The sequence below is a fragment of the Lagenorhynchus albirostris genome, chromosome 4 (genome assembly GCF_949774975.1).
Source record: "Lagenorhynchus albirostris chromosome 4, mLagAlb1.1, whole genome shotgun sequence".
NCBI lineage: Eukaryota > Metazoa > Chordata > Mammalia > Artiodactyla > Delphinidae > Lagenorhynchus > Lagenorhynchus albirostris.
The window spans coordinates 77604748-77618321 of record NC_083098.1 but is presented as its reverse complement, the minus strand read 5'-3'; the positions used below and the strand labels follow the sequence as shown (position 1 = coordinate 77618321).

Below are 13574 nucleotides of genomic sequence, written 5' to 3'. Positions count from 1 at the left end.
CTCCTAACTTCTTTCTGCTTCTACACTTAATCCCATCCCCCCACCCTTTATGGCTTATTTTTCAGCTGCCACAGTAATTAATTTAAAACCTAGGTCAGATCATGCTACTCCTTGTCTCACAAACCCACAATGGCTCTCCATTTCACTGTGCGTTACAGCCAATTTTCTCATAATCGTCCTTAAACCGTCCACGACCTGGCCTCCTGGTACCTCTCACCTTCTCTCCAATGTGCTTGTGCTCATTTCACCCCATCCACACTGCCCCCGCAGTGCTTCTGGACCAGGACTGCTCTCACCCAAGGCTCTTCGCTTTTGTTCTGCCTGGACCATTCTTCCCCCAGCTGTCAGCCCTCCCTACTCTCTCCACTCCTTCACTCCTTTAATTAAATTAATAAAATAAAATAGACTCTCAATTACATATGGCAACAAGATTATATCTTTCCTTATTTCTGAGGCCTTCCGTAATCTGGCCAGCCCCACCTTGCCGCTTAGTGTTCACCAATTCCTATTACACCAGCTTCTATTCTTCTGTTCACTGTTCTCGCAGACACCTTGCACATTTCTGTCCCCAGCTTAAAAAAGGCTTCCATTGCAATCCAATCCCACCTAATCTTCCTTCGGCTCCCAAAGCACTGTTATCTGTCTTGCTCTGTGGCTCATAATTAGGTACCATCTTCAATGGTTATTTACTTTTCTTTGTGTAGCCTTCATCTCTCACAGGGCTTCTCAATCTCACCACTACTGGCACCTTAGAGTGATGAGTGCTTTGCTGCGGGAGCTGTCCTGTGTGTTACAGTATGTTGAGCAGCATCCCTGGCCCCTGTGCACCAGGTGTCAGTACCAACAGCACCTCACTCCTCTGATACCCACCTCCCACACCCAGGTGTGAAGACCAAAATGTTTCCAGGAATTGTCAGATGTCCCCTGTGGGCAAAAATCACCCCTTGTTAAGAACCACTGAGCTAGATTGTGAACTCTTCAATTTCACGGTCTGAGTCTCATGGTTTTTTGTCTTGTCCATAGCATCCAGCATGAGAGCCTGGTACAGAGCAAGAACTCAATAGATAGCTGTTAAATAACGCCTCCCCCATATCTACACCATCACATTACCCTTAGGCTCTATTTGTCAGTAACTCATTCTACCACATGCAATCTCACAGCTCAACGCTGGCCGGCCGCAGAGCAAGCTAGGTTGACCACGTCCTTTTGACTAAGTAGAACAGTAAAGTTGAAGAAGACAGCTTCCGGGGCTTGTAGTAGGTCATAAGTCTAACCTTTTGTTCCAGGTATAGTAAAAAAGAAGAAGGGGGCTTCCCTGGTGGCACAGTGGCTGAGAGTCTGCGTTCCGATGCAGGGGACGCGGGCTCATGCCCCGGTCCGGGAAGATCTCACATGCCACGGAGCGGCTGGGCCCGTAAGCCATGGCCACTGAGCCTGCACGTCCAGAGCCTGTGCTCCGCAACGGGAGAGGCCACAACAATGAGAGGCCCGCGTACCGCAAAAAAAAAAAAAAAAAAAAAAGAAGAAGGAAGAGAGGGAGGAGGAGGAGGAGGTGGGAAGGAGAAAAAGCAGCGGCAGCTTATCCAAAATAAAGCATCAATCCACGAGATGCTAAATGAAATGGTTAAAACCCAGTGTTCAAATGTTCTTTTTTCTGTATAAGGACAGCATATGGGGTTGAGCAGTCACTAGGGTCAGGGTAACGTGAGTCAAATCACGACTCCATTTTCTTGTAGCGACAATATGATTTGGGGCAATTACTCAGGAGCCTCATCTGGAAAATGATAGAAATAAAACCTACCTTCGAGGAAAGGCAGTTCCCCACTGCTACCAACAAAGCATTTACCATATGGCGGGACTACAGGAAGATCTTACTATCCTATACTAACTCACTCCCTACACACTGAAATAGGTCCTGTAATTATCCCCATTTCACAGATGAAGAAATTGAGTAACAGACAGGTCCAGTCATTTGTCCAAAGCTACATACCTAAAAAAGCAGCTGAGATTGAATTTAAGTCCACAGAGCTTGGCTGAGTCCACGAGCATAATAGTGAGACAGTCCTTGTGGATGAGAAGATTGCGTAAGACAGCAGAGATGAAATGTCTAGGACAGAGCAGTTGCTCATTTAATGTCCAACCTTTTCCCTCACTCAGTTCCCTAGAATTCATTCAGCAAGTATGTATTGTGTATTCAAAGAGCAGATTTGAGGTAAACAGATAGAAGCACACTATGGTCCTCCCTCTGAAGACAAAATGGGAAGAAGGTCAAGTAAACCAAAGCTGACCTTCAACCCCACAACTCCTGTGTTCTGAGCCCATTCTCTACCCCTGTTCATCCCGCTCAGGACTCTAAGGGGTCCTCTCTCCACTATCAACACAGCTCTCCGGAGGTGCTCTGAAGCTTAGTCTTGGCAAGGTGAAAATGATATGATAGTAAACTGATGTAACAGTAAACATGTACGGCGGTGCTTCTTTTAAAGGCATTTTCATATCTGTAAGCATGACAACTGTACTTGGCAGAGTGATCAGAGAGAGAGCAAGATAAACTGATTTAAGGAATTGGCTCACACAATTGTGAGGGCTGGTGAGTCCAAACTCTGACGGGGTGGGCTGGCGACTCAGGGAAGAGCTGCAGTTTGAGTCCAAAGGCAGTCTGCTGGCCGAATTTTTTCTTGCTTAGTGGAGGTCAGTCTTTGGTTTATTAAGGCCTTCAACTGATTAGATGAGGCCCACCCACATTATGTCTTGGTAATCTGCTTTACTAAAGATCCACTGATTTAAGTGTTAATCTCACACAAAAAATATCTTCACTGAAACATCCACAGGAACATTTAACCCACTACCTAGGCATCATGACCCAGCCAAGTTGACCCATAAAATTAACCATTATTATACCTTAAATTAAACATATAGAACTTTCAAAGAGAAATTGCTGGTATTTGTCAGCAGGAATGATATCTGGAGACTAGGAAAAGGCTCCCCCCCGCCTTCACTGAATTTACCATCCATGACTACACACCAACAGAGTGGACTGTAAATCCAACAGCAATCTCTCGGTTATCTTTACTCTCTTCTGCAGCCTGGAATGTAGGAGGAAGTTTTTTCAGAAGTATTTATTTGTCCTCACTCAGTAGCAAAGACAGCTGCCTTCAAATAAGGGTACTACTCCGCCGCAGCTTCAATTATGACACGGTTTTGTTCTATCTCCCCTGAAGACCAAGAATAGCTGTGAGCAGCGAGGACAACCTCTGCCTTGTTTATGGTTCAGTTCTGCCCAGCACATTTGCTAGCAACTAGTTGCTGCCCAAGAAATAATTGATGAGTGAGTAAAAAACAAGTTGGGAAAGCCAAACAGCTTCCTGGTGTTCCTTGCTTGGCTTGACTCTTCAAGACACTAGGCCTCTCTATTTACAGACTGAAGTAATGATTCATGCCAAAGCAGATAGCAATGATTATTAGACTTGTGGTCATTTTCTGTTTACAGCATCACAGGTCTTCCAGGTGAGTGGGTAAATGGAGAGTCACTGCCACACGCCTGCTGTGGTTACAGAAGCCATTCTTTGAATTGCTTTTCTCAGTAACCTGCAGAGAGAAAGCCCTTTTTCGCCTTTATAAAATCCCCAATGAAGGCAGAAACTCATGCATATCTGGTCTTTGCCAGAGACAATCTAAAATGCCCCAGAGACGGGCAATGACTATTTGCCTGCTAGAAGGTTATATTCGGTGTTGAGGATTAACGCAGGAAGAAGCCAGAGCTTCCCCTCCCAGGCTTACATCTGCGCTATTCTTTTCATCTGCTTCTTATTCCCCAGCAAATACCTTTAATTATCTATCTTGTACCAGCAAATCAGGAAAAGGGCATCACATCCCGGCGTAATCTCCGTGACCTTTAGGAACTGGCACGTCCCTCATGGGTAAGGGAGTCGAACCTCTTATTTTATTTAGTGTTCGCGTACTCTCCTGGGAAGGCTTGCTTCCCCCTTCTCCCACCCGTGCAGGTCTCCTAACAGCCTTCTGCTTGTGTGCGTGGCTGCAGCAGGGCTCGGCTTGGGGACGGGTTTCCACCAGGGGGCGCTGGAAGGGAGCGAATGGGAGAAGCACCACTTCTCCGAACAGCTCCCCGCCGCTCACAGTCCAGCAGATGAACGGTAGCTGAAGGGCTTGCTGGGTCACCGCCGTCTGGGAAGCGAAGCTGGTGGCGTTCCCTCCGTTTCGAATGTTTTCAGATTTATATCTATGTAACCTCACGTATTTACGATGGCAGAGTTTCGTTATGAATCAGTGCTTCAGGCGAAATTCAGTCCTCCTGAATTTGCTTAGAATAACTGGCAGAAGGCTGGCGATTTTTATTTGAAAACATGAATAACTGGCTCGTTTCAAGAAGTGCCTTGAGCCAAAGACTAGGCTAGTGGCCCAACGCACACAATCCAGGTTGCGGTTTTAGGACGAGGAATTCCAGGGCAGCTGCGCTCACAGCTGAAGGGCTCGGGGAACTGGGAAGTGTGGAAAACCTGTGGCTTTGGATAAATGGCTCTGGGCAATTGGAACTGATCCTCTAAGTTCACTACAGGAAGCGCCTTATTTTTTTTCCAGAAATTTACAGAAAGGTCAAACCTCCTCATGACTGTAATAAATTCCCACCACTAGATCTATTTAAGGGACTTCTGAAGACCAGATACATGTTAATGGACTTAACCCATATCATCTGGGAGGTGTGACACATAGCTAGCTTTTTTTTTAACCTGAATTTCTGCCTCTAAGCAGGCACCAGAAAAGACTTTCTGAAAAGACACCAAACCAAGAATCCACGCCAATGAGGGAAAGAAAGAAAAGAAAATAGAAACAGAGGGAGAGGGGGAGAGAGGGAAGGACGGGGAGGGCAAGACAGAGAGAGAGAGAGAAATACACTGAGTTTTTCACGGAAACATTTATTCAATTTAAGAAGTTATCCTTGATACAAACTTATGGTTACCAAAGGGGAAAGGTGGGAGGGGGATAAATTAGGAGCTTGGGATTAACATATACACACTACTATATATAAAACAGATCATCAACAAGGACCTACTGTATTAGCACAGGGAACTCTACTCAATATTCTGTAATAACCTACAGGGGAAAAGAATCTGAAGAAGAGTTGATATATGTATATGTATAACTGAATCACTTTGCTGTACACCTGAAACTAACACAACATTATAAATCAACTATACTCCAATATAAAATAAAATTTAAATTAAAAAAATTTTTAAAGATATCCTTGATTCTGAATTTATGCTCTTTATATATTTGAAGCATTAAATTATCCCTGCTTTGTGTGTGTGCCTCCTTTGATATTAAAAGGGCACTCCTTTCAACAGAATTACTGAAAGAACACTGTTTCCTTTTGATATTAAAATGTCCGTTCTTCTAAAAGATGATAGTCACCAGAGATGTTAGTGTTTTTGAATGTATTGACAAAATAAGTTAGCAACCCATTATTAGATCACAAACTGGTTTCTGGACATTATCCTGTCTGTGAAACCTTCAAGTAAGGGGAACAACTCCATTAGGGATTTGTTGGTTCCTAACAGAAAACAGGCAGCTAGCTCATGGGACAGTAACTGATAATCTGGGTGGAGGAGAAGAACGGTGCTGGCCTGGCTGAGCCTGAGGGGTGCTGTGTGTGGGGAAGGGGTGCAGAGACTCTGGAAGCCTGGGGAGCTGCATGGGGCGCTGGGCACTAGGGGAGACAGGGTCCCAGGGGCAAAGATGCTGAAGGGAAAGGCAGAGTTTCCCTGAAGACTGATCGCTCCTCTGTTCACAGCTTCAGCCAGCAAAGCCCCAGGCACCAAACATTCCAGCACCAGAAGCCCTCGTTTGTTCCACACAGGAATTTTATTCTTTCCCAGTCCTGAGCTGGCGTGAGGCGGACTTTGCAGGCATCTTGCCCACATCTCCTCCATCCCCTGGTCTCAGAGCAGTGTTTCCTAGGAGACTGTGGCCCGTGAGCTCCAAGTTCATGAGCAGCTCACAGACATCACAACCAAGACACCTGGCCAGCTTGGGATGTAGGTGCTTGGCCACCAGACCCGCTGGCAGCCAGCACTGGGCAGCACCCCGCCCCCCGAGGGCAGGAAGGGGACAGATGCCAGCCAGTGGGCTTCACTACACAGAAAGGGCATCTGCCGGTCGCACACAAGAAGGCGTGGAAACCTCACAGACGCAGTTCCAGATGGTGACTGCTGTTAGCATTATTGCTACAGGTTTCAGGCAGTTGCAGGAGGATAGAAGTGAAGTGGTTTAGAAACAAAAGGAAAGACACATATACTAGTGTCCATATTAACACTGAACCTATTTTTGAGAAAGGGGACCAACTCCAGCCTGAGGCAAAGTGGCAGCAAAAGTGGCCAGGTCTTTTTTTGGTCCATGGCTCTCCTAGCCTTTGCCACTGAACTAGGTATCTATTGTTGGAAACAAATTAGCTCCAAACCTAGAGGCAGAAACTGTTTACTATCTCACAGTTTCTGTGGGTCTGGGGTCCAGGCACTGCTTAACTGGGCGCCTCTGAATCAAATTGAGAAGTTCACGAAGCTCATGAAATTGTAGTAAAGGGGAGCTGGGATTTGCTGGAGAATCTACTTTCCAGTTCAGTCACATGGCTGTCGCTGGCCTTGGTGGCACGGCTCCTGGTGATGGGGATTCTCCACAGGCTGCCTGAGAATGCTCACAGCATGGCAGCAGGTCACCCAAGAGACAGGGAGCCCAAGAGCACTAAGAAGCCACCGTCTGCCGTAACCTAACCTCCCAGTAACACTCCATCCACCCCTGTTACCATACTCCATCTTTCCCCAAGGAGAAGGATCATGTGAACAGCTGGAGGGGGGACATCACTGGGGCCACCTTAGAGATGCCTGGGCAGCCACCCTCGTTATCTCTGTATTAACTGTAAAAGAAATAACAGAAGATACTACCTTAAAGGGGTTGGCGTGGGACTCAAACACAACGAGGAATAAGGGAGGGCTTTGAAAGCGGAGACCCAAGAAAAGCAGAGTGACCAAGGGGTCCTTACCTCACCCTCCAGATCAAATTATGCGTCCAGAAAACTGCATTTTAACAGTACCCTAAAGCACACTTCAGGCACACCAACACTTAAGAACCACCCAATTATTATTTTTCCTTCTACTTTATAAATTGGGAAGGAAAGACAGAGAAATTAGGTGATGATGAGATGGAGGGAAGGGAGGTGGTTAGCTTTTCGAACCCCCAGCACATCTCCCTGGTCCCCGTCCCCTAAACGATTCTCCTGGGCTGGGTCTGTCCTCAGAGCAGGGGTTAGTTGGGAGAAACGACCACTTGTGTTTCACAAACTGACCCTCATAGGAGCAGTGCCCAGGTACCACTCCCAGGCTCTGCCCACCAGTCACTAAGATCAATATCGCACCTTCCACAAGGATCTCCTCCTGCCCTACAGCAGCCTATGAGGCCAGACTTCTATGACAGCCCTTAAAACAACCAATGTATTTCCCAAATGACTCTGGCCCAAAAAACACCTATAAACATTTTTTTGATTAGTAGTAACACACCCTGGGGCACCTCTTAGCTTTCTCTGGTCAACAGTAAACACTCATTGTTTTACCCAGAAGAAAATGGAGCCACGGCTTCCCTGGTGGCGCAGTGGTTAAGAATCCGCCTGCCGATGCAAGGGACATGGGTTCGAGCGCTGGTCCGGGAAGATCCCACATGCCGTGGAGCAACTAAGCCTGTGCACCACAACTACTGAGCCTGTGCTCTACAGCCTGTGAGCCACAACTACTGAAGCCTGCACACCTAAAGCCCGTGCTCCGCAACAAGAGAAGCCAACGCAATGAGAAGCCCATGCACCACAATGAAGAGTAGCGCCCGCTCACTGCAACTAGAGACAGCCCGTGTGCAACAACAAAGACCCAAACGCAGCCAAAAATAAAAAATAAATTAAATTAATTAATTAATTTAAAAAGAAAGAAAGAAAATGGAGCCACATCTAAGTGCAATCTGTGGAAGAAATCAACGGGTGAGTCTTACCGTTGAATCAAATGATCAGAAGCTGGAAAGGACAGTGATAGTTCATCAAACCCATGCCCTCCCAGGCCAGATAGAATGATCCTCAAAATATCCCCACTAATAGGTGGTCTCTTATTCAATCCTTTGGGCAATCTAATCCTTGTCTCAACCCTCACTGTTTATTTTATATATAACTGAATCCTGCCTGTTATCATTTACAGCCTTCTCTCGAGTTCTGACCTCAGGAGAAACGAAGAACAGATGCCCACATGGCTTTTAATGAAAAGGTTCTTACTAAGTCACTGCTCACCTTTGTCCTGCCATTGGGGGAAGTGGGGACATGGGTTACTGCTTCTTAGCTCTTTCTGCTTCGCTCTGCTTGGCCTGTGTTTCTGATCATGGGCACCCCGTCTTGATCTATGCGTGGACCCAGACTGTAAGTTATAATTCAGGTAGGTACAAGTGGAGTAGCCTGGTTTATTTTTTACGAATCCTACCCACAAGTGTTGGGTCCTAATGAGGTGATTTGGTTTAAACACATGACATTTAAAAATGGCAAAAAATGTTTCCTAATGCCACTTAAAACTCAGAAGTGCAAAAACTGTTGTCAGCAGCCTTGACTGCTTTATTCTGAGGTGACTGAGCTTCGTTGAAGCTTGTTTCCATAGTCATCCAGGATTAAAATCAGTCTTTTTCTTCCAGATTTTTAATTATTTGCATGATAAGGCTCTCCAAGTCTTCGAGGTAAATCAACGAGCATTTCCAAAACTTGTACATGGGACTGAACAGTCTTCCAAAGCAACTCCAAAATTAAGTTCATGAAGAACCTGTCATTTTAATCGACTGTTTCTCTCTAGTATCTTGTTGGGAGGCAGGCAAAAAGAGAGTGCCCATTGTACAGACGGGGACCTAATCTAAAGAACTTACCAAAGGTGACCCACTAATGTTGCAGCAAATCCTGAAGTGGAACTTGGTCTCCTAGACTTTTGCTCTCAGTTCTTTATACTAAATATTCTAAATACAAACACTGTTCAAACGGATTGCATTTCTACACACACAGGTAGACTTAAGGACACTATTTTGTTTTTTTGGGGGCTTAATGCTAAACATTTTCTAAAATTACATCACCACCATGGGTATTTAAATAACAAACAAAACCCTGTCACAACATCTGGGGAAATTATCTTCCACACTTCACAATTTCTGGCTAACAATTTCAAGACTAACCACCATGCCCAGAACAAGCCCTGAAGATAAAGGACAAAGCCATCTTACTTACAGGTGGAAAGAATCATGGCTGCACTTGTGCGGGGAGCAAACAAAACAGCCTTCAGGTCTTCAGCGATGCTCCTGTCACAAAAACACATCTTTTAACTGAAATCATAGCTCACCCAAGACGTTTCTCACAGGCAAAGTTAACCCCACCTATTTTCCTGTTCTAAAAACCTCAGAGAAGTGTGTGAATGACAACCCGATGGCCTATATAAGAGAAAGCTTGATAATCTACATCCAGATCTCTGAGGGTAGCTGCTATCAGTTCTTCATTCCCGAGTGTGTGGGTGAGTCCAGCAAACACCATTTTCAAGAAATCACAAGATTTGGGTAAAAGGGACCTTAAAAAGGGCATGAATTCAAATTGCTCTCTCTGGACAGAGAAAGAATTGGAGGCACAGATAGGATAAGGGACACCGTTAGGGGTAGAAACAGAATTAGATTGTAAGTTGTGAAGTACCACGTCTAGAATATTCTGTCCTCCTACTCAGTACTAACACTTTAGGCACCGTACGAGGAGAGTTTATTTTGCGGGGCAGGAGGGAAAACACTAACCCATCCCCAGGTGACTGGGGCATGGCCGAGAACTACAAACACAACAACATCAACAATAAAAACGCACTTAGGAGTTGCACTTCATCCCACGGAAAAATAACCAAAAAGTAACTAAAACCAAAGGGAACCACTGCACTGGAGACACAGCAGATTCACGTTGCCCTTCCTATTCCCTGCTTTCTAGATTAAGATCTCTTTACACGTTCTGGGTGGATTCTTCTATTTTTACTTCTCCTTTAGCCGTAGCTATGGTTTTATATAAAAACTTTTTTTTAAGTTCTAGTGAAATATTTAAAGATTTTTGAAGAAAATATTCCCAAATCTTGCCAAATCTTGTTTTCCCATCAAAAGTATACGTAACTATTAGGTTAAGGGCTATACTTTCTCCTCTCTCTTCAAAGCGACCTAGCGCTCTAAACACAGTTCCTCAAGGTCAAAAGGGACGTATGGGATGGGGCTGGGAGGGACGAGAGGACTCAAGGTGAGAGACGAAGGAAGGAGGAAGGAGGAAGGTATGACAATGACAGTAGGGCACGGCGCGCATACAGCCAACCTCTTGAGTGAGCTACAATTCAGTTAACAGGTGTGTATATTTTTGTGATGGGGGTACAGGTAAACAGGAAGATGAGAAGGAAGGTGGCAAACAGACTGTGACAAGACTTAGGATAAATATTTTATTTTTTTCCATTATAAGGGGGACAGGGAAGGATAGAAGACAGCCTTCAGGGGATGAACTGACCAGAATGGAAAGATGATTCTCCAGGGTCATATGAAGGTGCTACTCAGAGTAGCCAGCCACAGCCTGTGTTCCTTAAAAGGTCTTGATTTTCCATAAACGCAGCCATGTATAATAATTTTTTTAACCATTAAAGCACTTAGTGAGTTAAATGGTTCTAGTACCACTGCTATAATATTCAAGCCAGTGCAATCAACAGAAGAGGGTAGATGGGTCATTCACCTCGACTGCCTGCTCTTGCCTCTAGATCCTTAGTGGAAACACAGGGAAATGAGAAGTCACACGCAGAGGACACGCTATCCGGGTCCCAACAACCTGGCATGTGACAAAAGAAGCCACTCCCTTGTTAATGAGACTTGAAGATGGTAGAGGAAGTGGGCCTTGAGTATGTAGCTTAAAGAAAATCAAATATAGAGGCCTCAGCTCATTCTTGGAAGCAAGAGCCATAATAAATCCTCTGGGATCCTGAGTCCGGCTGTACACAGGTTCCTTTGGGCCCCACGTGAATGGATAAGACTTCTTAGTGCTTCAAACACAAACCACAGAGATGCCTTTTTCATGTCCCAAGGTCTACAGGGAGTCCTCGAGGAAACAGGCAGCCAGAGAATAGTATTAGTGTTATTCTGAGGCCATGGGCACAACTTCTGGCCCATTACTTGCTTGGGAAGCCAGGGGGGTAAACTCCTGAACCCAGCATGGCCCACCTGTGAGCTGTTTCCTTGGCAACACTGTGGTTTAACCTCGTCAGCTGGTCCTGGAGAATGTTCTGTGGGATGCTGTTGACTGAGACAACTCGTCGCTGGGCATTAAGTAGCTTCTTCACATAAGAACTACTTATGTGAACGCTACGTAAAGAGTGTTCACACAATGCTCCACAGCATGGGGGGGAGACCACGGCCCCCCAGAGCAGACGAACTCCTGAAGAAAGGCCCTGTGTCTTGCTGGGCTTTCGATGCCCACAAAACCAACAATACAGTGTGGGGCAATACATGGCCTTGCTTTCATCATGATGGAGACTGTCGTTCTTTATCCTGGGCTCATGAGTAAATGAGGCTCTAACTCAGATGGTGTCCTGGTCAGAAATTATAAGGGTCAGAAACCCACTCAAATAAACTCAATTGCAGGGTCTACTATGAAGCTATAACCGACAATCTCTCTGATGCAGGAACCCAAGTCCAGCCTGGCCTCCTGAAAGCCATCTGGGAGACAGCTCAGATGCCACGCTCTCCATTTTTCCTGGCTGCTTCCTGAATTCTGCCAGAACTCGGCCTGCTCCTGGGTCTTGCGTGCAGTTGGGACACAGCCTTTGTGGTGAACATCATCTGTTCCTTCTGCTCCAGAGCTCACTTTCACATTTATGTCCAGGGACAGATTCCTAAGACACAGAAACTGATGGATTGCCCCTAGGCTCAATTTTCCATCCAACTCCAATTAGCTGTGGATACCGTGGGCAGGTCCACTTAGCCCAAACACAGCCCCTGCTGGGGGCTTAAGCTGGATAGGCACCTCAAACATGGCTACCCAAATGAGGAGGGGACATTAGCGATAGAAGGGTCCAGACATTTTTCTCTTCAGTAGGGAATATTAGATCATCAGGGGAAAAGGAATTGACAGCTGTAAGGGAAAATCCCTAGTCCTAAGAGGGTTGGCTCATATATTACAGAATTAAACATTTCAATTAAAAGACAACTCATAAAATCAACTATACTCCAGTAAAAATCAAATTACAAAAGAGACGACTCATGTTTCTTATAAATATATAACTTTATATATTGTATATATTTACAATATGTACAGCATACAAATATGTTTTAATGTAATACTAATGGCAGTCTTGAAAACAGATGTTTCAAAACAAACGATGGGTACTTAGCCAAGGTGGGTTCCTGATCCATCCGGAACCCATATTCTAGACAATGCCCCAGCCCAGATTTCTGCAGAAGTCACAGGGAAGAGAGGGGTGGCTGGAATGTGGCTCGGATACCCTTCCCCCTCCCAATTACCCTGGCCTTCCACCGGCACCGGCTAACGCGACCCCACATGCACCCCTAAAATGGGCAGACCCTGGGGCCTGGGCACAGTGCCTGGCACATAGTGGGCACTCCAGTACTTGTGGAATGAATAAAAGGGGGTGCTTTTAACCATCGTGTCTAAGGCAGCATTTCCATAATCCAGAAGGTTCGGTCACAGAGCTACAGCTGGTGGAGAAGCAAATGTTTTAGGTGTTTCCCCTTTATAAGTAAAACAATCTACACGTCCAAGTGCTAAATAAATTAAAAGTTTGCCACAAAGTGCCATTTCTTCCTCGTGCTTTGGAATCTGGAAGCCATCGCATCATCCGGTCACAGCACTCATCTTCCAAAAGTTTCTGTACATTCGACTAGTTCATCTATCGTGCGCAGCAAATCTTCAAAGGAAGGCCTTCCCTCTGGTTTCTACAATTCAAAATCAAGTAGAAGCTGTGGGTTCCAGAATCCATCCCCAGAATGATTTTTCACCGCTCCAACTCAGATAGCAATGCATACCAGAGTAAGGGACTCCTTGCTTCGGGGCCGGAACACACGTGCATCTCCAGACAGGTCTCATCGATCCTGCACGTGCTGCTGCTACACTAACCTTTCTGCCACATGGCTTTGGCATCCCATTCCAGAACCTAACAGAGATCCTAACTGCCTGCAAAATCAAGTCCTGCTAACTCACAGGGCCCTCTATAACCTGCCCCTCCCACAGGCCCTTGCTACCCAGTTTTATTTCCCACAAAAACCCTCACATGGGCCCTATGCTCAATGAGAACAATCTCTACCCTTGTATACACACACCAAGTTCACTACCACCACCCTACCTTTGCTCACATTGTCCGCACTCCCCCTAGCGCCACTTCTTGGCCAGAAGACCTCCGTCCATCCCAATCAGTGCTCTTGGGAGGCATGAGAGCAAGTGACCAGGGCATGGGCTTTGGAGTCAGACAGGACTCTGCTTCTCTGTAGTT

At 45.8% G+C, this 13574-nt stretch overlaps 1 protein-coding gene across 10 annotated transcripts in view; it reads right to left on the bottom strand.

Annotated features, from left to right (window-relative positions):
* Positions 1-12330: 12330 nt before the first annotated feature.
* TEC (tec protein tyrosine kinase) overlaps positions 12331-13574 on the bottom strand; it is a 142146-nt gene continuing 140902 nt past the window's right edge. For all 10 annotated transcript variants that reach the window (XM_060148223.1, XM_060148222.1, XM_060148224.1 and 7 more), the window contains one exon: positions 12331-13020. In XM_060148223.1, the coding sequence (XP_060004206.1) occupies positions 12937-13020 (84 nt within the window). In that variant the 3' untranslated portion in view covers positions 12331-12936. The remainder of the gene's footprint in view (positions 13021-13574) is intronic.